This window comes from Salmo salar, chromosome ssa27, assembly GCF_905237065.1.
Source record: "Salmo salar chromosome ssa27, Ssal_v3.1, whole genome shotgun sequence".
In the NCBI taxonomy this organism is placed as follows: Eukaryota; Metazoa; Chordata; class Actinopteri; order Salmoniformes; family Salmonidae; genus Salmo; species Salmo salar.
In genome coordinates, this window is record NC_059468.1 from 43,563,321 (window position 1) to 43,588,096 (window position 24,776).

The window sequence follows — 24,776 nt, forward strand, 5'->3', positions numbered from 1 at the left end:
TCCTCTCAGTTAGAACACAGAGGCTACGTTCCTCTCAGTTAGAACACAGAGGCTACGTTCCTCTCTGTTAGAACACAGAGGCTACGTTCCTCTCAGTTAGAACACAGAGGCTACGTTCCTCTCAGTTAGAACACAGAGGCTACGTTCCTCTCAGTTAGAACACAGAGGCTACGTTCCTCTCAGTTAGAACACAGAGGCTACGTTCCTCTCAGTTAGAACACAGAGGCTACGTTCCTCTCAGTTAGAACACAGAGGCTACGTTCCTCTCAGTTAGAACACAGAGGCTACGTTCCTCTCAGTTAGAACACAGAGGCTACGTTCCTCTCAGTTAGAACACAGAGGCTACGTTCCTCTCAGTTAGAACACAGAGGCTACGTTCCTCTCAGTTAGAACACAGAGGCTACGTTCCTCTCAGTTAGAACACAGAGGCTACGTTCCCCTCAGTTAGAACACAGAGGCTACGTTCCTCTCAGTTAGAACACAGAGGCTACGTTCCTCTCAGTTAGAACACAGAGGCTACGTTCCTCTCAGTTAGAACACAGAGGCTACGTTCCTCTCAGTTAGAACACAGAGGCTACGTTCCTCTCAGTTAGAACACAGAGGCTACGTTCCCTCTCAGTTAGAACACAGAGGCTACGTTCCCCTCAGTTAGAACACAGAGGCTACGTTCCCCTCAGTTAGAACACAGAGGCTACGTTCCTCTCAGTTAGAACACAGAGGCTACGTTCCTCTCAGTTAGAACACAGAGGCTACGTTCCCCTCAGTTAGAACACAGAGGCTACGTTCCCCTCAGTTAGAACACAGAGGCTACGTTCCTCTCAGTTAGAACACAGAGGCTACGTTCCTCTCAGTTAGAACACAGAGGCTACGTTTCTCTCAGTTAGAACACAGAGGCTACGTTCCTCTCAGTTAGAACACAGAGGCTACGTTCCTCTCAGTTAGAACACAGAGGCTACGTTCCTCTCAGTTAGAACACAGAGGCTACGTTCCTCTCAGTTAGAACACAGAGGCTACATTCCTCTCTGTTAGAACACAGAGGCTACGTTCCTCTCAGTTAGAACACAGAGGCTACGTTCCTCTCAGTTAGAACACAGAGGCTACGTTCCCCTCAGACAGAACACAGAGGCTACGTTCCTCTCAGTTAGAACACAGAGGCTACGTTCCTCTCAGACAGAACACAGAGGCTACGTGCCAAATCGAACCCTTTTCCTATGGTGCACTACTTTTGACCAGAGCATGGTCCCAGTAGTACTCTGGTCTGTAGTAGTGCTTTACAGAGGGAATAAGGCTGATAGGTCTCTGGTCTATAGTAGTGCTTTACAGAGGGAATAAGGCTGATAGGTCTCTGGTCTATAGTAGTGCTTTACAGAGGGAATAAGGCTGATAGGACTCTGGTCTATAGTAGTGCATTACAGAGGGAATAAGGCTGATAGTACTCTGGTCTGTAGTAGTGCTTTAAAGAGGGAATACGGCTGATAGGACTCTGGCCTATAGTAGTGCTGTATAGAGGGAATAAGGCTGATAGGACTCTGGCCTATAGTAGTGCTGTATAGAGGGAATACGGCTGATAGGACTCTGGCCTATAGTTGTGCTGTATAGAGGGAATAAGGCTGATAGGACTCTGGCCTATAGTAGTGCTTTATAGAGGGAATAAGGCTGATAGGACTCTGGCCTATAGTAGTGCTGTATAGAGGGAATACGGCTGATAGGACTCTGGCCTATAGTTGTGCTGTATAGAGGGAATAAGGCTGATAGGACTCTGGCCTATAGTAGTGCTTTAAAGAGGGAATACGGCTGATAGGACTCTGGCCTATAGTAGTGCTTTAAAGAGGGAATACGGCTGATAGGACTCTGGCCTGTAGTAGTGCTTTAAAGAGGGAATACGGCTGATAGGACTCTGGCCTGTAGTAGTGCTTTAAAGAGGGAATAAGGCTGATAGGACTCTGGCCTATAGTAGTGCTGTATAGAGGGAATAAGGCTGATAGGACTCTGGCCTATAGTAGTTCTTTAAAGAGGGAATACGGCTGATAGGACTCTGGTCTATAGTAGTTCTTTAAAGAGGAAATAAGGCTGATAGGACTCTGGTCTATAGTAGTGCTTTAAAGAGGAAATAAGGCTGATAGGACTCTGGTCTATAGTAGTTCTTTAAAGAGGAAATAAGGCTGATAGGACTCTGGTCTATAGTAGTGCTTTATAGAGGAAATAAGGCTGATAGGACTCTGGTCTATAGTAGTGCTGTATAGAGGAAATAAGGCTGATAGGACTCTGGTCTATAGTAGTGCTGTATAGAGGGAATAAGTATAGAATACCCGGGAGAATAGAACAGAATAGAATACCTGCTAGAATAGAATAGAATACCTGCTAGAATAGAATAGAATACCTTGTAGAATAGATCAGAATAGAATACCTGCTAGAATAGAATAGAATACCTGGGAGAATAGAACAGAATAGAATACCTGCTAGAATAGAACAGAATAGAATACCTGCTAGAATAGAATAGAATACCTGGGAGAATAGAACAGAATAGAATACCTGCTAGAATAGAACAGAATAGAATACCTGCTAGAATAGAACAGAATAGGATACCTGCTAGAATAGAATACCCGGGAGAATAGAACAGAATAGAATACCTGCTAGAATAGAATAGAATACCTTGTAGAATAGAACAGAATAGAATACCTGGTAGAATAGAATAGAATACCTTGTAGAATAGAACAGAATAGAATACCTGCTAGAATAGAATAGAATACCTGGGAGAATAGAACAGAATAGAATACCTGCTAGAATAGAACAGAATAGAATACCTGCTAGAATAGAACAGAATAGGATACCTGCTAGAATAGAATAGAATACCTGGGAGAATAGAACAGAATAGAATACCTGGTAGAATAGAACAGAATAGAATACCTGCTAGAATAGAATACCCGGGAGAATAGAACAGAATAGAATACCTGCTAGAATAGAATAGAATACCTGCTAGAATAGAATAGAATACCTTGTAGAATAGATCAGAATAGAATACCTGCTAGAATAGAATACCCATTAGAATAGAACAGAATATAGTACCTTTTAGAAAGAATACCCTGTAAAATAGATTACCCGGTAGCATAGAAATCCCAGTAGAATAGGATTCCTGGTAGAATACAACAGAATTGAATACCCTGTAGCATTGAACAGAATAGAATACCTGCTAGAATAGAATAGAATACCTGGGAGAATGGAACAGAATAGAATACCTGCTAGAATAGAATACCCGGGAGAATAGAACAGAATAGAATACCTGCTAGAATAGAACAGAATAGAATACCTGCTAGAATAGAATACCCGGTTGAATAGAACATAATAGAATACCTGGTTGAATAGAACAGAATAGAATACCTGGTAGAATAGAACAGAATAGAATACCTGCTAGAATAGAATAGAATACCTTGTAGAATAGAACAGAATAGAATACCTGCTAGAATAGAACAGAATAGAATACCTGCTAGAATAGAATAGAATACCTTGTAGAATAAATCAGAATAGAATACCTGCTAGAATAGAACAGAATAGAATACCTTGTAGAATAGAACAGAATAGAATACCTGGTAGAATACAACAGAATAGAATACCTGCTAGAACAGAATAGAATACCTGGGAGAATAGAACAGAATAGAATACCTGGTAGAATAGAACAGAATAGAATATAGAATACCCTGTAGAATAGGGTAGAATAGCGGTAGAATAGAACAGAATAGAATACCCTGTAGAACAGAATACCTTGTAGAATAGAACAGAATAGAATACCTATTGACTGAGACTCCCAGCCAGCTAGCTGCCCTCCATTAGACTGATACTCCCAGCTGGCTAGCTGCCCTCCATGAGACTGAGACTCCCAGCTGGCTAGCTGCCCTCCATTAGACTGAGACTCCCAGGCGGCTAGCTGCCCTCCATTAGACTGAGACTCCCAGCTGGCTAGCTGCCCTCCATTAGACTGAGACTCCCAGCCGGCTAGCTGCCCTCCATTAGACTGAGACTCCCAGCTGGCTAGCTGCCCTCCATTAGACTGAGACTCCCAGCTGGCTAGCTGCCCTCCATTAGACTGAGACTCCCAGCTGGCTAGCTGCCCTCCATTAGACTGAGACTCCCAGCTGGCTAGCTGCCCTCCATGAGACTGAGACTCCCAGCCGGCTAGCTGCCCTCCATTAGACTGAGACTCCCAGCTGGCTAGCTGCCCTCCATGAGACTGAGACTCCCAGCCGGCTAGCTGCCCTCCATTAGACTGAGACTCCCAGCCGGCTAGCTGTCCTCCATTAGACTGAGACTCCCAGCCGGCTAGCTGCCCTCCATTAGACTGAGACTCCCAGCTGGCTAGCTGCCCTCCATTAGACTGAGACTCCCAGCCGGCTAGCTGCCCTCCATTAGACTGAGACTCCCAGCTGGCTAGCTGCCCTCCATTAGACTGAGACTCCCAGCTGGCTAGCTGCCCTCCATTAGACTGAGACTCCCAGCCGGCTAGCTGCCCTCCATGAGACTGAGACTCCCAGCTGGCTAGCTGCCCTCCATTAGACTGAGACTCCCAGCCGGCTAGCTGCCCTCCATTAGACTGAGACTCCCAGCTGGCTAGTTGCCCTCCATTAGACTGAGACTCCCAGCCGGCTAGCTGCCCTCCATTAGACTGAGACTCCCAGCTGGCTAGCTGCCCTCCATTAGACTGAGACTCCCAGCTGGCTAGCTGCCCTCCATGAGACTGAGACTCCCAGCTGGCTAGCTGCCCTCCATGAGACTGAGACTCCCAGCCGGCTAGCTGCCCTCCATTAGACTGAGACTCCCAGCCGGCTAGCTGCCCTCCATTAGACTGAGACTCCCAGCCGGCTAGCTGCCCTCCATTAGACTGAGACTCCCAGCCGGCTAGCTGCCCTCCATTAGACTGAGACTCCCAGCCGGCTAGCTGCCCTCCATTAGACTGAGACTCCCAGCTGGCTAGCTGCCCTCCATTAGACTGAGACTCCCAGCTGGCTAGCTGCCCTCCATTAGACTGAGACTCCCAGCTGGCTAGCTGCCCTCCATTAGACTGAGACTCCCAGCCGGCTAGCTGCCCTCCATTAGACTGAGACTCCCAGCTGGCTAGCTGCCCTCCATTAGACTGAGACTCCCAGCTGGCTAGCTGCCCTCCATTAGACTGAGACTCCCAGCTGGCTAGCTGCCCTCCATGAGACTCCCAGCCGGCTAGCTGCCCTCCATTAGACTGAGACTCCCAGCTGGCTAGCTGCCCTCCATTAGACTGAGACTCCCAGCTGGCTAGCTGCCCTCCATTAGACTGAGACTCCCAGCCGGCTAGCTGCCCTCCATTAGACTGAGACTCCCAGCTGGCTAGCTGCCCTCTATTAGACTGAGACTCCCAGCCGGCTAGCTGCCCTCCATTAGACTGAGACTCCCAGCTGGCTAGCTGCCCTCCATTAGACTGAGACTCCCAGCCGGCTAGCTGCCCTCCATTAGACTGAGACTCCCAGCTGGCTAGCTGCCCTCCATTAGACTGAGACTCCCAGCTGGCTAGCTGCCCTCCTTGAGACTCCCAGCCGGCTAGCTGCCCTCCATTAGACTGAGACTCCCAGCTGGCTAGCTGCCCTCCATTAGACTGAGACTCCCAGCTGGCTAGCTGTCCTCCATTAGACTGAGACTCCCAGCTGGCTAGCTGCCCTCCTTGAGACTCCCAGCCGGCTAGCTGCCCTCCATTAGACTGAGACTCCCAGCTGGCTAGCTGCCCTCCATTAGACTGAGACTCCCAGCTGGCTAGCTGCTCTCCATTAGACTGAGACTCCCAGCTGGCTAGCTGCCCTCCATTAGACTGAGACTCCCAGCTGGCTAGTTGCCCTCCATGAGACTCCCAGCCGGCTAGCTGCCCTCCATTAGACTGAGACTCCCAGCTGGCTAGCTGCCCTCCTTGAGACTCCCAGCCGGCTAGCTGCCCTCCATTAGACTGAGACTCCCAGCTGGCTAGCTGCCCTCCATTAGACTGAGACTCCCAGCTGGCTAGCTGCCCTCCATTAGACTGAGACTCCCAGCTGGCTAGCTGCCCTCCTTGAGACTCCCAGCCGGCTAGCTGCCCTCCATTAGACTGAGACTCCCAGCTGGCTAGCTGCCCTCCATTAGACTGAGACTCCCAGCTGGCTAGCTGCTCTCCATTAGACTGAGATTCCCAGCTGGCTAGCTGCCCTCCATTAGACTGAGACTCCCAGCTGGCTAGCTGCCCTCCATGAGACTCCCAGCCGGCTAGCTGCCCTCCATTAGACTGAGACTCCCAGCTGGCTAGCTGCCCTCCATTAGACTGAGACTCCCAGCTGGCTAGCTGCCCTCCATTAGACTGAGACTCCCAGCTGGCTAGCTGTCCTCCATGAGACTCCCAGCCGGCTAGCTGCCCTCCATTAGACTGAGACTCCCAGCCGGCTAGATGCCCTCCATTAGACTGAGACTCCCAGCTGGCCAGCTGCCCTCCATTAGACTGAGACTCCCAGCCGGCTAGCTGCCCTCCATTAGACTGAGACTCCCAGCTGGCTAGCTGCCCTCCATTAGACTGAGACTCCCAGCTGGCTAGCTGCCCTCCATTAGACTGAGACTCCCAGCCGGCTAGCTGCCCTCCATTAGACTGAGACTCCCAGCTGGCTAGCTGCCCTCCATTAGACTGAGACTCCCAGCTGGCTAGCTGCCCTCCATTAGACTGAGACTCCCAGCTGGCTAGCTGCCCTCCATTAGACTGAGACTTCCAGCTGGCTAGCTGCCCTCCTTGAGACTCCCAGCCGGCTAGCTGCCCTCCATTAGACTGAGACTCCCAGCTGGCTAGCTGCCCTCCATTAGACTGAGACTCCCAGCTGGCTAGCTGCCCTCCATTAGACTGAGACTCCCAGCTGGCTAGCTGCCCTCCTTAGACTGAGACTCCCAGCCGGCTAGCTGCCCTCCATTAGACTGAGACTCCCAGCTGGCTAGCTGCCCTCCATTAGACTGAGACTCCCAGCTGGCTAGCTGCCCTCCATTAGACTGAGACTCCCAGCTGGCTAGCTGCCCTCCATTAGACTGAGACTCCCAGCTGGCTAGCTGCCCTCCATTAGACTGAGACTCCCAGCCGGCTAGCTGCCCTCCATTAGACTGAGACTCCCAGCTGGCTAGCTGCCCTCCATTAGACTGAGACTCCCAGCTGGCTAGCTGCCCTCCATTAGACTGAGACTCCCAGCTGGCTAGCTGCCCTCCATTAGACTGAGACTCCCAGCTGGCTAGCTGCCCTCCATTAGACTGAGACTCCCAGCTGGCTAGCTGCCCTCCATTAGACTGAGACTCCCAGCTGGCTAGCTGCCCTCCTTGAGACTCCCAGCCGGCTAGCTGCCCTCCATTAGACTGAGACTCCCAGCTGGCTAGCTGCCCTCCATTAGACTGAGACTCCCAGCTGGCTAGCTGCCCTCCATTAGACTGAGACTCCCAGCTGGCTAGCTGCCCTCCATTAGACTGAGACTCCCAGCTGGCTAGCTGCCCTCCATTAGACTGAGACTCCCAGCTGGCTAGCTGCCCTCCATTAGACTGAGACTCCCAGCTGGCTAGCTGCCCTCCATTAGACTGAGACTCCCAGCTGGCTAGCTGCCCTCCATTAGACTGAGACTCCCAGCTGGCTAGCTGCCCTCCTTGAGACTCCCAGCCGGCTAGCTGCCCTCCATTAAAGCAATTCAGCCAGGACTCATTTGTCATCATTTCCAAAACGGTGCCACTTAGTGCTGCATAATATGGGAAAAATGAATTGGTGAACTGTTGGAATCATGAAAATGTAATGATTATGCTAATTCTATTGTTGGAATATAGTGGGCAGCACTTTGAATACATTGTTGTTTGACATGACAACACATGGAAAAAGCCAGGGAGGAATGATTGTGACACGGTAGGAACCAAAGTGTTAGTCAGTGTTTTCAGAGGACCCTATTTAGATGTTACATTACTTGTTTTCTCTTACTTAGCAAGCGCTAGCTAATGTATTCATGCTTCGCCTATACCTCTCAGATTTAGAAGATAACGTTGCACAAACAACATGCTGATCTAGGCCTGCACAGCACTGGTACCAGGGTGTATTAGCTAGCTACATTTGCTCTGACTATATGAGTATATTTAGCTAGCTGACCATGTGGGAGAACTATGTAGCTATCAATGAGTTGCCATGTAGGAGAACTATGTAGCTAGCAATGAGTCGCCATGTGGGAGAACTATGTAGCTAGCTATGAGTTTCCATGTGGGAGAACTATGTAGCTAGCTGTGAGTTGCCATGTGGGAGAACTATGTAGCTAGCTATGAGTCGCCATGTGGGAGAACTATGTAGCTAGCTATGAGTTTCCATGTGGGAGAACTATGTAGCTAGCTATGAGTTGCCATGTGGGAGAACTATGTAGCTAGCTATGAGTTGCCATGTGGGAGAACTATGTAGCTAGCTATGAGTTTCCATGTGGGAGAACTATGTAGCTAGCTATGAGTTTCCATGTGGGAGAACTATGTAGCTAGCTATGAGTTGCCATGTGGGAGAACTATTTAGCTAGCTATGTGTTGCCAAGTGGGAGAACTATGTAGCTAGCTATGAGTTTCCATGTGGGAGAACTATGTAGCTAGCTATGATTCGCCATGTGGGAGAACTATGTAGCTAGCTATGTGTTGCCAAGTGTGAGAACTATGTAGCTAGCTATGAGTTTCCATATGGGAGAACTATGTAGCTAGCTATGAGTTGCCATGTGGGAGAACTATGTAGCTAGCTATGAGTCGCCATGTGGGAGAACTATGTAGCTAGCTATGAGTTGCCATGTGGGAGAACTATGTAGCTAGCTATGAGTCGCCATGTGGGAGAACTATGTAGCTAGCTATGAGTTTCCATGTGGGAGAACTATGTAGCTAGCTATGAGTCGCCATGTGGGAGAACTATGTAGCTAGCTGTGAGTTTCCAAGCGGGAGAACTATGTAGCTAGCTATGAGTCGCCATGTGGGAGAACTATGTAGCTAGCTATGAGTTTCCATGTGGGAGAACTATGTAGCTAGCTATGAGTTGCCATGTGGGAGAACTATGTAGCTAGCTATGAGTCGCCATGTGGGAGAACTATGTAGCTAGCTATGAGTTGCCATGTGGGAGAACTATGTAGCTAGCTATGAGTTGCCATGGTGGAGAACTACAGTACCAGTCAAAAGTTTGGATACACCTACTCATTCAAGGGTTTTTCTTTATAAAAAAAAGTGGCTACATTGTAGAATAATAGTGAAGACATCAAAATTATGAAGTAACACACATGGAATCATGTAGTAACCCAAAAAGTATTAAACAAATCAAAATATATTTTAGATTCTTCAAAGTAGCCACCCTTTGCCTTGATGACAGCTTTGAACACTCTTGGGATTCTCTCAACCAGATTCACCTGGAATGCATCAATTCTAAATAAATGAGTTCCCACATATGCTAAGCACTTGTTGGCTGCTTTTCCTTCACTTTGCGGTTCAACTCATCCCAATCCATCTCAATTGGGTTGAGGTCAGGTGATTGTGGAGGCCAGGTCATCTGATGCAGCACCATCACTCTCCTTCTTGGTCAAATAGTCTTTTCACAGCCTGGAGGTGTGTTTTGGGTTATTGTCCTGTTGAAAAACAAATGATAGTCCCACTAAGCGCAAACCAGATGGGATGGCGTACCGCTGCAGAATGCTGTGGTAGCCATTCTGGTTTAGTTTGCCTTGAATTCTAAATAAATCACTGACAGTGTCACCAGCAAAGCACCCCCACACCATCACACCTCCTCCATGCTTCACGGTGGGAACCACACATGTGGAGATCATCCGTTCACCTATCCTGCATCTCACAAAGACACAGCGGTTGGAACCAAAAATCTCAAATTTTGACTCATCAGACTAAAGGGCAGATTTCCACCGGTCTAATGTCCATTGCTCGTGTTTCTTGGCCCAAGCAAGTCTCTTCTTATTGACTTCCTTTAGTAGTGGTTTCTTTGCAGCAGTTTGACCATGAAGGCCTGATTCACGTGGACTCGTCATAACAGCCATAACTTTGCGGCCAAATACGGAAATAGTTCCAAATGTTTTTCCACCATACATTTTTTTTCCCCGATGGGATTTTAAAACCACTTCAAATAAGGTCTGTTTTCATTGCGTGACGTTTTGATAACCGTGTAAATCTCTTCCGGACAAGGTGACTTTTATCAATATATTTGGTTCTATTTAGTCTCGGATTCGAAAAATGCTAATTAGCATCAAACTAAACATAATGCAAGAATACAAATCCCTGCAAACTCCTGCAGGTCATCTCTAGCTGACACTTTTGCTGTTAGCTAGCTAGCTAATAGCTACCTTGATCCAAAATGAAATATATATATATATATATATATATAAAACATTTTAATGTATTGTTCTATATTTTATTTATCTAATATTTGTTGTCTTAATTATGCATTTGGTGTTGTGTCTTGTACATAATAATAATAATAATAATAATAATAATAGTGTCCTAGTAGCAGTCAGATATTTACAATGTAACATGAAAACAAGACTCGTTTTTTTTTATTGTTGCAAAGAAGCTAGCTAGCTAGATAATTATTAGCAAAATATCCTTATTTTACCAGATCCTCTTCTCCTTCAGCCGGTGGAGGTCTATATTTAATGCCTTGACATTTCTGCCAACTATATGAACGAGGTGAAATGTATTTTAATTTATGTGTCAGAATGCACTGCTGTATTAAAGCAATTCAGAACGAACTTGTTGACATGTTCTGTTGCAGGTTCAATGCCAGATTAACTCATTGCAGAATGTATCCATAAGCATGAATGAATAAGCATATTTTTTGTTGTTGTCAAGAATGTACCTAGTCACCCATCAATCACGTCAAACACCTGAACTCCAACAATCACATTGTTTTAAAGAAATCAAAATAGTAAACAATACATACACGCAGTATGCCATTTATATATAACATATAAACATCTGACTTTGAAGTAAAGATATGATTTATTCATTATTGTCACAAACCTTGGACATTGAAGATTACCATATGAACTGTGATTACTATCCTGGGACATTACCTAGTATTACCATCGGAGAGAGCACAGATTCTTCTGCTTTTCCATTTGAGGAATTAGACCAGCACAAATAACACAGCATGTAAAATGTATTCATGTCTAAACACAGCTATATCAACACAGCTATATCAACATCCTATATCAACACAGGTCCATGTAGTTATGTCTAAACACAGCTATATCAACACAGGTCTATCAACACAGGTATATCAACACAGCTATATCAACACAGCTATATCAACACAGGTCCATGTAGTTATGTCTCAACACAGCTATATCAACACAGCTATATCAACACAGCTATATCAACACAGGTCCATGTAGTTATGTCTAAACACAGCTATATCAACACAGCTATATCAACACAGCTATATCAACACAGGTCCATGTATTCATGTCTAAACACAGCTATACCAACACCCTATATCAACGCATGGTGCTGCTGTCAATTGTGAGCAGCACATTTACCACTGCATGGAGTCTGAACCTCAGAATAAGAAGCAGCAGGAGGAGGACAGCATTACACAGGTTGAAAAAAGGTAGCAAAAACAGTTTTCCTAGCCACCGTGCTTCTACACCTGCATTGCTTGCTGTTTAGGGTTTTAGAGTACAGTCAGTAGAGGACTGGTCACCCCTCAGAGCCTGGTTCCTCTGGTCTACCCAGTACAGCCAGAAGAGGACTGGTCACCCCTCAGAGCTTGGTTCCTCTCTAGGTTTCTTCCTAGGTTCTGGCCTTTCTATGGAGTTTTTCCTAGCCACCGTGCTTCTACATCTGCATTGCTTGCTGTTTAGGGTTTTAGGCTGGGTTTCTGTACAGCACTTTGAGACAGCTTATCATCAGCTGATGTAAGCTGATCAGGGCTTTATAAATACATTTGATTGATTTTTAACGTGTTACTGAGTCTAGATGTTATCCATCAGGAGAAGAACAGTTACTGAGTCTAGATGTTATCACATCAGGAGAAGAACAGTTACTGGGTCTAGATGTTATCCAGTCAGGAGAAGAACAGTTACTGAGTCTAGATGTTATCACATCAGGAGAAGAACAGTTACTGAGTCTAGATGTTATCACATCAGGAGAAGAACAGTTACTGAGTCTAGATGTTATTACATCAGGAGAAGAACAGTTACTGAGTCTAGATGTTATCACATCAGGAGAAGAACAGTTACTGAGTCTAGATGTTATCCAGTCAGGAGAAGAACAGTTAGTGAGTCTAGATGTTATCCAGTCAGGAGAAGAACAGTTACTGAGTCTAGATGTTATCACATCAGGAGAAGAACAGTTACTGAGTCTAGATGTTATCACAGTCAGGAGAAGAACAGTTACTGAGTCTAGATGTTATTACATCAGGAGAAGAACAGTTACTGAGTCTAGATGTTATTACATCAGGAGAAGAACAGTTACTGAGTCTAGATGTTATCACATCAGGAGAAGAACAGTTACTGAGTCTAGATGTTATTACATCAGGAGAAGAACAGTTACTGAGTCTAGATGTTATCCATCAGGAGAAGAACAGTTACTGAGTCTAGATGTTATCCAGTCAGGAGAAGAACAGTTACTGAGTCTAGATGTTATCCAGTCAGGAGAAGAACAGTTACTGAGTCTAGATGTTATCCAGTCAGGAGAAGAACAGTTACCGAGTCTAGATGTTATTACATCAGGAGAAGAACAGTTACTGAGTCTAGATGTTATCACATCAGGAGAAGAACAGTTACTGAGTCTAGATGTTATCCAGTCAGGAGAAGAACAGTTACTGAGTCTAGATGTTATCACATCAGGAGAAGAACAGTTACTGAGTCTAGATGTTATCCAGTCAGGAGAAGAACAGTTACTGAGTCTAGATGTTATTACATCAGGAGAAGAACAGTTACTGAGTCTAGATGTTATTACATCAGGAGAAGAACAGTTACTGAGTCTAGATGTTATCCAGTCAGGAGAAGAACAGTTACTGAGTCTAGATGTTATTACATCAGGAGAAGAACAGTTACTGAGTCTAGATGTTATTACATCAGGAGAAGAACAGTTACTGAGTCTAGATGTTATCCAGTCAGGAGAAGAACAGTTACTGAGTCTAGATGTTATTACATCAGGAGAAGAACAGTTACTGAGTCTAGATGTTATTACATCAGGAGAAGAACAGTTACTGAGTCTAGATGTTATTACATCAGGAGAAGAACAGTTACTGAGTCTAGATGTTATTACATCAGGAGAAGAACAGTTACTGAGTCTAGATGTTATCCAGTCAGGAGAAGAACAGTTACTGAGTCTAGATGTTATCACATCAGGAGAAGAACAGTTACTGAGTCTAGATGTTATCACATCAGGAGAAGAACAGTTACTGAGTCTAGATGTTATTACATCAGGAGAAGAACAGTTACTGAGTCTAGATGTTATCCAGTCAGGAGAAGAACAGTTACTGAGTCTAGATGTTACCACATCAGGAGAAGAACAGTTACTGAGTCTAGATGTTATTACATCAGGAGAAGAACAGTTACTGAGTCTAGATGTTATCCAGTCAGGAGAAGAACAGTTACTGAGTCTAGATGTTCTCACATCAGGAGAAGAACAGTTACTGAGTCTAGATGTTATCCAGTCAGGAGAAGAACAGTTACTGAGTCTAGATGTTATCACATCAGGAGAAGAACAGTTACTGAGTCTAGATGTTATTACATCAGGAGAAGAACAGTTACTGAGTCTAGATGTTATTACATCAGGAGAAGAACAGTTACTGAGTCTAGATGTTATCCAGTCAGGAGAAGAACAGTTACTGAGTCTAGATGTTATTACATCAGGAGAAGAACAGTTACTGAGTCTAGATGTTATCACATCAGGAGAAGAACAGTTACTGAGTCTAGATGTTATCACATCAGGAGAAGAACAGTTACTGAGTCTAGATGTTATCACATCAGGAGAAGAACAGTTACTGAGTCTAGATGTTATCCAGTCAGGAGAAGAACAGTTACTGAGTCTAGATGTTCTCACATCAGGAGAAGAACAGTTACTGAGTCTAGATGTTATCACATCAGGAGAAGAACAGTTACTGAGTCTAGATGTTATCCAGTCAGGAGAAGAACAGTTACTGAGTCTAGATGTTATCACATCAGGAGAAGAACAGTTACTGAGTCTAGATGTTATCACATCAGGAGAAGAACAGTTACTGAGTCTAGATGTTATCACATCAGGAGAAGAACAGTTACTGAGTCTAGATGTTATTACATCAGGAGAAGAACAGTTACTGAGTCTAGATGTTATCCAGTCAGGAGAAGAACAGTTACTGAGTCTAGATGTTATTACATCAGGAGAAGAACAGTTACTGAGTCTAGATGTTATCCAGTTAGGAGAAGAACAGTTACTGAGTCTAGATGTTATCACATCAGGAGAAGAACAGTTAGTGAGTCTAGATGTTATCCAGTCAGGAGAAGAACCGTTACTGAGTCTAGATGTTATTACATCAGGAGAAGAACAGTTACTGAGTCTAGATGTTATCCAGTCAGGAGAAGAACAGTTACTGAGTCTAGATGTTATCCAGTCAGGAGAAGAACAGTTACTGAGTCTAGATGTTATCACATCAGGAGAAGAACAGTTACTGAGTCTAGATGTTATCACATCAGGAGAAGAACAGTTACTGAGTCTAGATGTTATCCAGTCAGGAGAAGAACAGTTACTGAGTCTAGATGTTATTACATCAGGAGAAGAACAGTTACTGAGTCTAGATGTTATTACATCAGGAGAAGAACAGTTACTGAGTCTAGATGTTATCACATCGGGAGAAGAACAGTTACTGAGTCTAGATGTTATCACATCAGGAGAAGAACAGTTACTGAGTCTAGATGTTATCCAGTCAGGAGAAGAACAGTTACTGAGTCTAGATGTTATCCAGTCAGGAGAAGAACAGCCCAGAGTCTAGTGTGGCCCAGGGTCTAGTGTGGTCCAGAGTCTAGTGTGGTGTAGTGTGGCCCATAGTCTAGTGTGGCCCAGAGTCTAGTGTGGCCCAGAGTCTAGTGTGGCCCAGAGTCTAGTGTTGTCTAGTGTGGCCCAGAGTATAGTGTTGTCTAGTGTGGCCCAGAGTCTAGTGTGGCCCAGAGTCTAGTGTGGCCCAGAGTCTAGTGTGGTCTAGTGTGGCCCAGAGTCTAGTGTGGCCCAGAGTCTAGTGCGGCCCAGAATCTAGTGTGGTCTAGTGTGGCCCAGAGTCTAGTGTGGCCCAGAGTCTAGTGGGGTCTAGTGTGGCCCAGAGTCTAGTGTGGTCTAGTGTGGCCCAGAGTCTAGTGTGGTCTAGTGTGGCCCAGAGTCTAGTGCGGCCCAGAGTCTAGTGTGGTCTAGTGCCCAAAATCTACTGTGGCCCAGAGTCTAGTGTGGCCCAGAGTCTAGAGTGGCCCAGAGTCTAGTGTTGTCTAGAGTGGCCCAGAGTCTAGTGTGGTCTAGTGTGGCCCAGAGTCTAGTGTTGTCTAGTGTGGCCCAGAGTCTAGTGTTGTCTAGTGTGGCCCAGAGTCTAGTGTGGTCTAGTGTGGCCCAGAGTCTAGTGTGGCCCAGAGTCTAGTGCGGCCCAGAGTCTAATGTGGTCTAGTGTGGCCCAGAGTCTAGTGTGGCCCAGAGCCTAGTGTGGCCCAGAGCCTAGTGTGGCCCAGAGCCTACTGTGGCCCAGAGTCTAGTGTTCCCCAGAGTCTAGTGGGGTCTAGTGTGGGCCAGAGTCTAGTGTGGCCCAGAGTTTAGTGTGGCCCAGAGTCTTGTGTGGTCCAGAGTCTAGTGTGGCCCAGAGTCTTGTGTGGTCCAGAGTCTAGTGTGGCCCAGAGTCTAGTGTGGCCCAGAGTCTAGTGTGGCCCAGAGTCTAGTGTGGTCCAGAGTCTTGTGTGGTCAAGAGTCTAGTGTGGCCCAGAGTCTAGTGTGGCCCAGAGTCTATTGTGGCCCAGAGTCTAGTGTGGCCCAGAGTCTAGTGTGGTCTAGTGTGGCCCAGAGTTTAGTGTGGTCTAGTGTGGCCCAGAGTCTAGTGTGGCCCAGAGTCTAGTGTGGCCCAGAGTCTAGTGCGGCCCAGAGTCTAGTGCGGCCCAGAGTCTAGTGCGGCCCAGAGTCTATTGTGGCCCAGAGTCTAGTGTGGTCTAGTGTGGCCCAGAGTTTAGTGTGGTCTAGTGTGGCCCAGAGTCTAGAGTGGCCCAGAGTCTAGTGTGGCCCAGAGTCTAGTGTGGCCCATAGTCCAGTGTGGCCCAGAGTCTAGTGTGGTCTCGTGTGGCCCAGAGTCTAGTGTGGCACAGAGTCTAGTGGGCCCAGAGTCTAGCGTGGCCCAGAGTCTAGTGTGGCCCAGAGTCTAGTGTGGTCTAGTGTGGCCCAGAGTCTAGAGTTGCCCAGAGTCTAGTGTGGCCCAGAGTCTAGTGTGGCCCAGAGTCTAATGGGGCCCAGAGTCTAGTGTGGCCCAGAGTCTAGTGTGGTCTAGTGTGGCCCAGAGTCTAGTGTGGCCCAGAGTCTAGTGTGGCCCAGAGTCTAGTGTGGCCCAGAGTCTAATGGGGCCCAGAGTCTAGTGTGGCCCAGAGTCTAGTGTGGTCTAGTGTGGCCCAGAGTCTAGAGTGGCCCAGAGTCTAGAGTGGCCCAGAGTCTAGAGTGGCCCCGAGTCTATTGTGGCCCAGAGTCTAGTGTGGTCTAGTGTGGCCCAGAGTCTAGTGTGGCCCAGAGTCTAGTGTGGCCCAGAGTCTAATGGGGCCCAGAGTCTAGTGTGGCCTAGAGTCTAGTGGGGTCTAGTGTGGCCCAGAGTCTAGTGTGGCCCAGAGTCTAGTGTGGTCTAGTGTGGCCCAGAGTCTAGTGTGGTCTAGTGTGGCCCAGAGTCTAGTGTGGTCTAGTGTGGCCCAGAGTCTAGTGTGGCCAGGTCTAGTGTGGCCCAGAGTCTAGTGTGGCCCAGAGTCTAGTGTGGCAAGGTCTAGTGTGGCCCAGAGTCTAGTGTGGTCTAGTGTGGCCCAGAGTCTAGTGTGGTCTAGTTTGGCCCAGAGTCTAGTGTGGCCCAGAGTCTAGTGTGGCCCAGAGTCTAGTGTGGCCCCGAGTCTAGTGTGGCACAGAGTCTAGTGTGGCCCAGATCTAGTGTGGCCCAGAGTCTAGTGTGGTCTAGTGTGGCCCAGAGTCTTGTGTGGCCCAGGTCTAGTGTGGCCCAGAGCCTAGTGTGGCCCAGAGTCTAGTGTGGCCCAGAGTCTAGTGTGGCCCAGAGTCTAGTGTGGTCTAGTGTGGCCCAGAGTCTAGTGTGGTCTAGTGTGGCCCAGAGTCTTGTGTGGTCTATTGTGGCCCAGAGCCTAGTGTGGCCCAGAGTCTAGTGGGGTCTAGTGTGGTCCAGAGTCCAGTGTGGCCCAGAGTCCAGTGTGGCCCAGAGTCTAGTGTGGTCTAGTGTGGCCCAGAGTCTAGTGCGGCCCAGAGTCTAGTGTGGCCCAGAGCCTACTGTGGCCCAGAGTCTAGTGTTGCCCAGAGCCTAGTGTGGCCCAGAGCCTACTGTGGCCCAGAGTCTAGTGTGGCCCAGAGTCTAGTGTGGGTCTAGTGTGGCCCAGAGTCTAGTGTGGCCCAGAGTCTAGTGTGGCCCAGAGTCTAATGGGGCCCAGAGTCTAATGGGGCCCAGAGTCTAGTGGGGTCTAGTGTGGCCCAGAGCCTAGTGTGGCCCAGAGTCTAGTGTGGTCTAGTGTGGCCCAGAGTCTAGTGTGGTCAAGTGTGGCCCAGAGTCTAGTGTGGTCTAGTGTGGCCCAGAGTCTAGTGTGGTCTAGTGTGGCCCAGAGTCTAGTGTGGCCCAGAGTCTAGTGGGGTCTAGTGTGGCCCAGAGCCTAGTGTGGCCCAGAGTCTAGTGTGGTCTAGTGTGGCCCTGAGTCTAGTGTGGTCCCAAGTGTGGCCCAGAGTCTAGTGTGGTCTAGTGTGGCCCAGAGTCTAGTGTGGCCTCTAGTGTGGCCCAGAGTCTTGTGTGGCCCAGAGTCTAGTGTGGTCTAGTGTGGCCCAGAGTCTAGTGTGGTCTAGTGTGGCCCAGAGTCTAGTGTGGTCTAGTTTGGCCCAAAGTCTTGTGTGGCTCAGAGCTAGTGTGGCCCAGAGTCTAGTGTGGCCCAGAGTCTAGTGTGGCAAGAGTCTAGAGTGGCCCAGAGTCTAGAGTGGCCCAGAGTCTAGTGTGGTCTAGTGTGGCCCAGAGTCTAGTGTGGCCCAGAGTCTAGTGTGGCCCAGAGTCTAGTGTGGCCCAGAGTCTAGTGTGGCCCAGAGTCTAGTGTGGTCTAGTGTGGCCCAGAGTCTAGTGTGGTCTAGTGTGGCCCAGAGTCTTGTGTGGTCTATTGTGGCCCAGAGCCTAGTGTGGCCCAGAGTCTAGTGGGGTCTAGTGTGGTCCAGAGTCCAGTGTGGCCCAGAGTCCAGTGTGGCCCAGAGTCTAGTGTGGTCTAGTGTGGCCCAGAGTCTAGTGTGGCCCAGAGTCTAGTGTGGCCCAGAGCCTACTGTGGCCCAGAGTCTAGTGTTGCCCAGAGCCTAGTGTGGCCCAGAGCCTACTGTGGCCCAGAGTCTAGTGTGGCCCAGAGTCTAGTGTGGTCTAGTGTGGCCCAGAGTCTAGTGTGGCCCAGAGTCTAGTGTGGCCCAGAGTCTAATGGGGCCCAGAGTCTAATGGGGCCCAGAGTCTAGTGGGGTCTAGTGTGGCCCAGAGCCTAGTGTGGCCCAGAGTCTAGTGTGGTCTAGTGTGGCCCAGAGTCTAGTGTGGTCAAGTGTGGCCCAGAGTCTAGTGTGGTCTAGTGTGGCCCAGAGTCTAGTGTGGTCTAGTGTGGCCCAGAGTCTAGTGTGGCCCAGAGTCTAGTGGGGTCTAGTGTGGCCCAGAGCCTAGTGTGGCCCAGAGTCTAGTGTGGTCTAGTGTGGCCCTGAGTCTAGTGTGGTCAAGTGTGGCCCAGAGTCTAGTGTGGTCTAGTGTGGCCCAGAGTCTAGTGTGGTCTAGTGTGGCCCAGAGTCTTGTGTGGCCCAGAGTCTAGTGTGGTCTAGTGTGGCCCAGAGTCTAGTGTGGTCTAGTGTGGCCCAGAGTCTAGTGTGGTCTAGTTTGGCCCAAAGTCTTGTGTGGCCCAGAGTCTAGTGTGGCCCAGAGTCTAGTGTGGCCCAGAGTCTAGTGTGGCAAGAGTCTAGAGTGGCCCAGAGTCTAGAGTGGCCCAGAGTCTAGTGTGGTCTAGTGTGGCCCAGAGTCTAGTGTGGCCCAGAGTCTAGTGTGGCCTAGAGTCTAGTGTGGCCCAGAGTCTAGTGTGGCCCAGAGTCTAGTGTGGTCTAGTGTGGCCCAGAGTCTAGTGTGGTCTAGTGTGGCCCAGAGTCTTGTGTGGTCTATTGTGGCCCAGAGCCTAGTGTGGCCCAGAGTCTAGTGGGGTCTAGTGTGGTCCAGAGTCCAGTGTGGCCCAGAGTCCAGTGTGGCCCAGAGTCTAGTGTGGTCTAGTGTGGCCCAGAGTCTAGTGTGGCCCAGAGTCTAGTGTGGCCCAGAGCCTACTGTGGCCCAGAGTCTAGTGTTGCCCAGAGTCTAGTGTTGCCCAGAGCCTAGTGTGCCCCAGAGCCTACTGTTGCCCAGAGTCTAGTGTGGCCCAGAGTCTATTGGGGTCTAGTGTGGGCCAGAGTCTAGTGTTGCCCAGAGCCTAGTGTTGCCCAGAGCCTAGTGTGGCCCAGAGCCTACTGTGGCCCAGAGTCTAGTGTGGCCCAGAGTCTAGTGGGGTCTAGTGTGGTCCAGAGTTTAGTGTGGCCCAGAGTCTTGTGTGGTCCAGAGTCTTGTGTGGTCCAGAGTCTAGTGTGGCCCAGAGTTTAGTGTGGCCCAGAGTCTTGTGTGGTCCAGAGGGTAGTGTGGCCCAGAGTCTAGTGTGGTCCAGAGTCTTGTGTGGTCCAGAGTCTAGTGTGGCCCAGAGTCTAGTGTGGCCCAGAGTCTAGTGTGGTCCAGAGTCTAGCCTGGCCCAGAGTCTTGTGTGGCCAAGAGTCTTCTGTGGCCCAGAGTCTAGTGTGGCCCAGAGTCTAGTGTGGTCTACTGCGGCCCAGAGTCTAGTGCGGCCCAGAGTCTAGTGCGGCCCAGAGTCTAGTGTGGCCCAGAGTCTAGTGTGGTCTAGTGTGGCCCAGAGTCTAGTTTGGCCCAAAGTCTAGTGTGTCCCAGAGTCTAGTGTGGCCCAGAGTCTAGTGTGGCCCAGAGTCTAGTGTGGCAAGAGTCTAGAGTGGCCCAGGGTCTAGTATGGCCCAGAGTCTAGTGTGGCCCAGAGTCTAGTGTGGCCCAGAGTCTAGTGTTGTCTAGTGTGGCCCAGAGTATAGTGTTGTCTAGTGTGGCCCAGAGTCTAGTGTGGCCCAGAGTCTAGTGTGGTCTAGTGTGGCCCAGAGTCTAGTGTGGCCCAGAGTCTAGTGGGGTCTAGTGTGGCCCAGAGTCTAGTGTGGCCTAGAGTCTAGTGTGGTCCAGAGTCTTGTGTGGCCCAGAGTCTAGTGGTGTCTAGTGTGGTCCAGAGTCTAGTGTGGCCCAGTGTCTAGTGTGGTCTAGTGTGGCCCAGAGTCTAGTGTGGTCTTGTGTGGCCCAGAGCCTTGTGTGGTCTAGTGTGGCCCAGAGCCTAGTGTGGCCCAGAGTCTAGTGTGGTCTAGTGTGGTCCAGAGTCCAGTGTGGCCCAGAGTCCAGTGTGGCCCAGAGTCTAGTGTGGTCTAGTGCGGCCCAGAGTCTAGTGTGGCCCAGAGTCTAGTGTGACCCAGAGTCTAGTGTGGCCCAGAGTCAAGTGTGGCCCAGAGTCTAGTGTGGCAAAGAGTCTACTGTGGCCCAGAGTCGACTGTGGCCCAGAGTCTAGTGTGGCCCAGAGCCTAGTGTGGCCCAGAGCCTAGTGTGGCCCAGAGCCTATTGTGTCCGAGTCTAGTGTGGCCCAGAGTCTAGTGGGGTCTAGTGTGGTCCAGAGTTTAGTGTGGCCCAGAGTCTTGTGTGGTCCAGAGTCTAGTGTGGCCCAGAGTCTAGTGTGGCCCAGAGTCTAGTGTGGCCCAGAGTCTTGTGTGGTCCAGAGTCTTGTGTGGTCCAGAGTCTAGTGTGGCCCAGAGTCTAGCCTGGCCCAGAGTCTAGTGTGGCCCAGAGTCTAGTGTGGCCCAGAGTCTAGTGTGGCCCAGAGTCTTGTGTGGCCAAGAGTCTTCTGTGGCCCAGAGTCTAGTGTGGTCTAGTGTGGCCCAGAGTCTATTGTGGCCCAGAGTCTAGTGTGGCCCAGAGTCTAGTGTGGCCCAGAGCCTAGTGTGGCCCAGAGTCTAGTGGGGTCTAGTGTGGTCCAGAGTTTAGTGTGGCCCAGAGTCTAGTGTGGCCCAGAGTCTAGTGTGGCCCAGAGTCTAGTGTGGCCCAGAGTCTAGTGTGGCCCAGAGTCTAGTGTGGCCCAGAGTCTTGTGTGGTCCAGAGTCTTGTGTGGCCCAGAGTCTTGTGCGGTCCAGAGTCTAGCCTGGCCCAGAGTCTTGTGTGGCCCAGAGTCTAGCCTGGCCCAGAGTCTAGTGTGGCCCAGAGTCTTGTGTGGCCAAGAGTCTTCTGTGGCCCAGAGTCTAGTGTGGCCCAGAGTCTAGTGTGGTCTAGTGTGGCCCAGAGTCTATTGTGGCCCAGAGTCTATTGTGGCCCAGAATCTAGTGTGGCCCAGAGTCTAGTGTGGTCTAGTGTGGCCCAGAGTCTAGTGTGGCCCAGAGTCTAGTGTGGTCTAGTGTGGCCCAGAGTCTAGTGTGGCCCAGAGTCTAGTGTGGTCCAGAGTCTAGTGTGGCCCAGAGTCTAGTGTGGCCCAGAGTCTAGTGGGGTCTAGTGTGGCCCAGTGTCTAGTGTGGCCCAGAGTCTAGTGTGGTCTAGTGTGGCCCAGAGTCTATTGTGGCCCAGAGTCTAGTGTGGCCCAGTGTGGCCCAGAGTCTAGTGTGGCCCAGAGTCTAGTGTGGCCCAGAGTTTAGTGTGGCCCAGAGTCTAGTGTGGCCCAGTGTCTAGTGTGGTCTAGTGTGGCCCAGAGTCTAGTGTGGCCCAGAGTCTAGTGTGGTCTAGTGTGGGCCAGAGTCTAGTGTGGCCCAGAGTCTATTGTGGTCTAGTGTGGCCCAGAGTCTAGTGTGGCCCAGAGTCTAGTGTGGTCTAGTGTGGCCCAGAGTCTAGTGTGGCCCAGAGTCTAGTGTGGCCCAGAGTCTAGTGTGGCCCAGAGTTTAGTGTGGCCCAGAGTCTAGTGTGGCCCAGTGTCTAGTGTGGTCTAGTGTGGGCCAGAGTCTAGTGTGGGCCAGAGTCTAGTGGGGCCCAGAGTCTAGTGTGGCCCAGAGTCTAGTGTGGCCCAGAGTCTTGTGTGGCCCAGAGTCTACCTCTTTGTGTCTTTGAATTATAGAGTTATGGAAGTTTGCCCAGTGTGTGTGTATCTAATGTGCCCTGTAGGGCTGAACATACATGATGAACCAGCTGCTGTGTCTCTCCCCTCCAGCTGAACTCCCCCCCCCTTACACAGCCATCGCCAGTCCCGACCCAGGGGGGGTACCAGTCATCAACTGCCGGGTGTGCCAGTCTCTCATTAACCTGGATGGCAAGCTGCAGCAGCACGTGGTGAAATGCACCGTGTGCAACGAGGCCACGGTAAGACTCACCTGCACCTGTGTGTGTGTGTCTGTGTGTGTGTCTCTGTGTGTGTGTGTGTGTGTGTGTGTGTGTGTGTGTGTGTGTGTGTGTGTGTGTGTGTGTGTGTTAGTGTGTGTGTGTGTGTGTGTGTGTGTGTGCACCTACTGCAGGGACTGGCAGATCTTTGTAGGCCGACGGATCCGTTTTATTTTGGGGAACTCACTCGGGGTCTCAACTTAGACATGTAGTTGTGTATCAGCAATTTTAATCCGTATTTTGATTAACCATGTCAGCTAAAATGTTTTAGATTGGTAAATGAGTGTAGCTGCTAGCTATCTGAACATGTTATTGTGTTTGAGTTACCGACCGGGTGGAGGCCTTCATTGATTTTCTTATTCACTTTCAATCAGATGCACTACATGACCTAAAGGATGTGGACACCTGCTCGTCGAACATCTCATTCCAAAATCATGGGCATTAATATGGAGTTGGTCCCCTCTTTTGCTGCTATAACAGCCTCCACTCTTCTGGGAAAGGCTTTCCACTAGATGTTGGAACATTGCTTCTATAACAGCCTCCACTCTTCTGGGAAGGTTTTCCACTAGATGTTGGAACATTGCTGCGGGGACTTGTTTCCATTCGGCCACGAGAGCATTAGTGAGGTCGGGCACTGATGTTGGGCGATCTCGATAATCCATTTCTATATGGACCTCGCTTTGTACACGGGGGCATTGTCATGCTGAAAGAGGAAAGAGCCTTCCCCAAACTGTTGCCACAAAGTTGGAAGCACAGAATCATCTAGAATGTCATTGTATGCTGTAGCGTTAAGATTTCCCTTCACTGGAACTAAGGGGCCCGAACCATGAAAAACAGCCCCAGACCATTATTCCTCCTCCACCAAACTTTACAGTTGTCACTATGCATTGGGGCAGGTAGCGTTCTCCTGGCATCCGCCAAACCCAGATTCGTCAGTCGGACTACCAGATGATGAAGCGTGATTTATAATTCCAGAGAACTTGTTTCCAATGGCGGCGAGCTTTACACCACTCCAGCCGACGCTTGGCACGGCGCATGGTGATCTTAGGCTTGTGTACATCTGCTCGGCCATGGAAACCCATTTCATGAAGCTCCCGACCAACAGTTATTGTGCTGATGTTGCTTCCAGAGGCAGGTTGGAACTCGCTAGTGAGTGTTGTAACTGAGGAAAGACCATTTTTACGCACTTCAGCACTCGGCGGTCCCGTTCTGTGAGCCTGTGTGGCCTACCACTTCGCGGTTGAGCCGTTGTTGCTCCTAGACGTTTCCACTTCACAATAACAACACTTACAGCTGACTGGAGCAGAAATTTGACGAACTGACTTGTTGGAAAGGTGGCATCCTATGACGGCGCCACGTTGAAAGTCACTGAGTTCTTCAGTTCTGGCCATTCTACTGCCACTCGCCACATGTTTGTCTATGGAGATTGCATGGCTGTGTACTTGATTTTATACACCTGTCAGCAACGGGTGTAGCAGAAATAGCCAAACCCACTAAAAGAGGTGTCCCCATACTTTTGTATATATTGTGTATCATATTCAAAAACTGCTAAATCTTCCACAAGGGAAAATGTGTAGATTTGCAAAAAACTTGCTTTAAAACTGCACGTTTTCTCAACACCACATGGCAAAATTTGAATTGCAGGAAATTAACATTTTCTCTCTCCGCTGTCAAGAGAGAACTTACAGTTGACCGGGGCAGAAATTTGACGAACTGACTTGTTTGGAAAGGTGGCATCCTACGACGGTGCCACGTTGAAAGTCACTGAGCTCTTCAGTAAGTCCATTCTACTGCCATTGTTTGTCTACGGAGATTTTTGTTGTTTGTCTGTTTGTCATACTAGAGCATGAACACATCTATCTCCATATCGGAAACCAGAGTGGTGTGTATTATGGACAGGAGTTTTTCCTGGTCACGTGGGTAGGAAAAACACTGCTGGGTCCCTAGTTGTTGCTTAGACACAATACGGCCCAGAGTTTTTCCTGATCAGTCCTAGACTAGTTTACAGCTTTGTATTTTCTGTTTTTCTGGGCTCAGCTCTTGGGTTTGAAGTGCTTTAAATTGGATACTTGAATTTGGACTTAAATGTAGGTGTAGACTGACTAGACAGGACTATACTATACTGACTAGACAGGAATAGACTAGACTGACTAGACAGGAATAGACT

The 24,776-nt window shown here is 49.0% G+C and overlaps 1 protein-coding gene across 2 annotated transcripts in view; it reads left to right on the forward strand.

The window, feature by feature from the left end:
• The window catches only part of pip4p2 (phosphatidylinositol-4,5-bisphosphate 4-phosphatase 2), a 43,545-nt gene that overhangs the window by 2,514 nt on the left and 16,255 nt on the right, over window positions 1-24,776 (forward strand). For both annotated transcript variants that reach the window (XM_045709511.1, XM_014178845.2), the window contains exon 2: window positions 22,443-22,591. In XM_045709511.1, coding sequence (XP_045565467.1) covers window positions 22,443-22,591 — 149 coding nt within the window. The remainder of the gene's footprint in view (window positions 1-22,442; window positions 22,592-24,776) is intronic.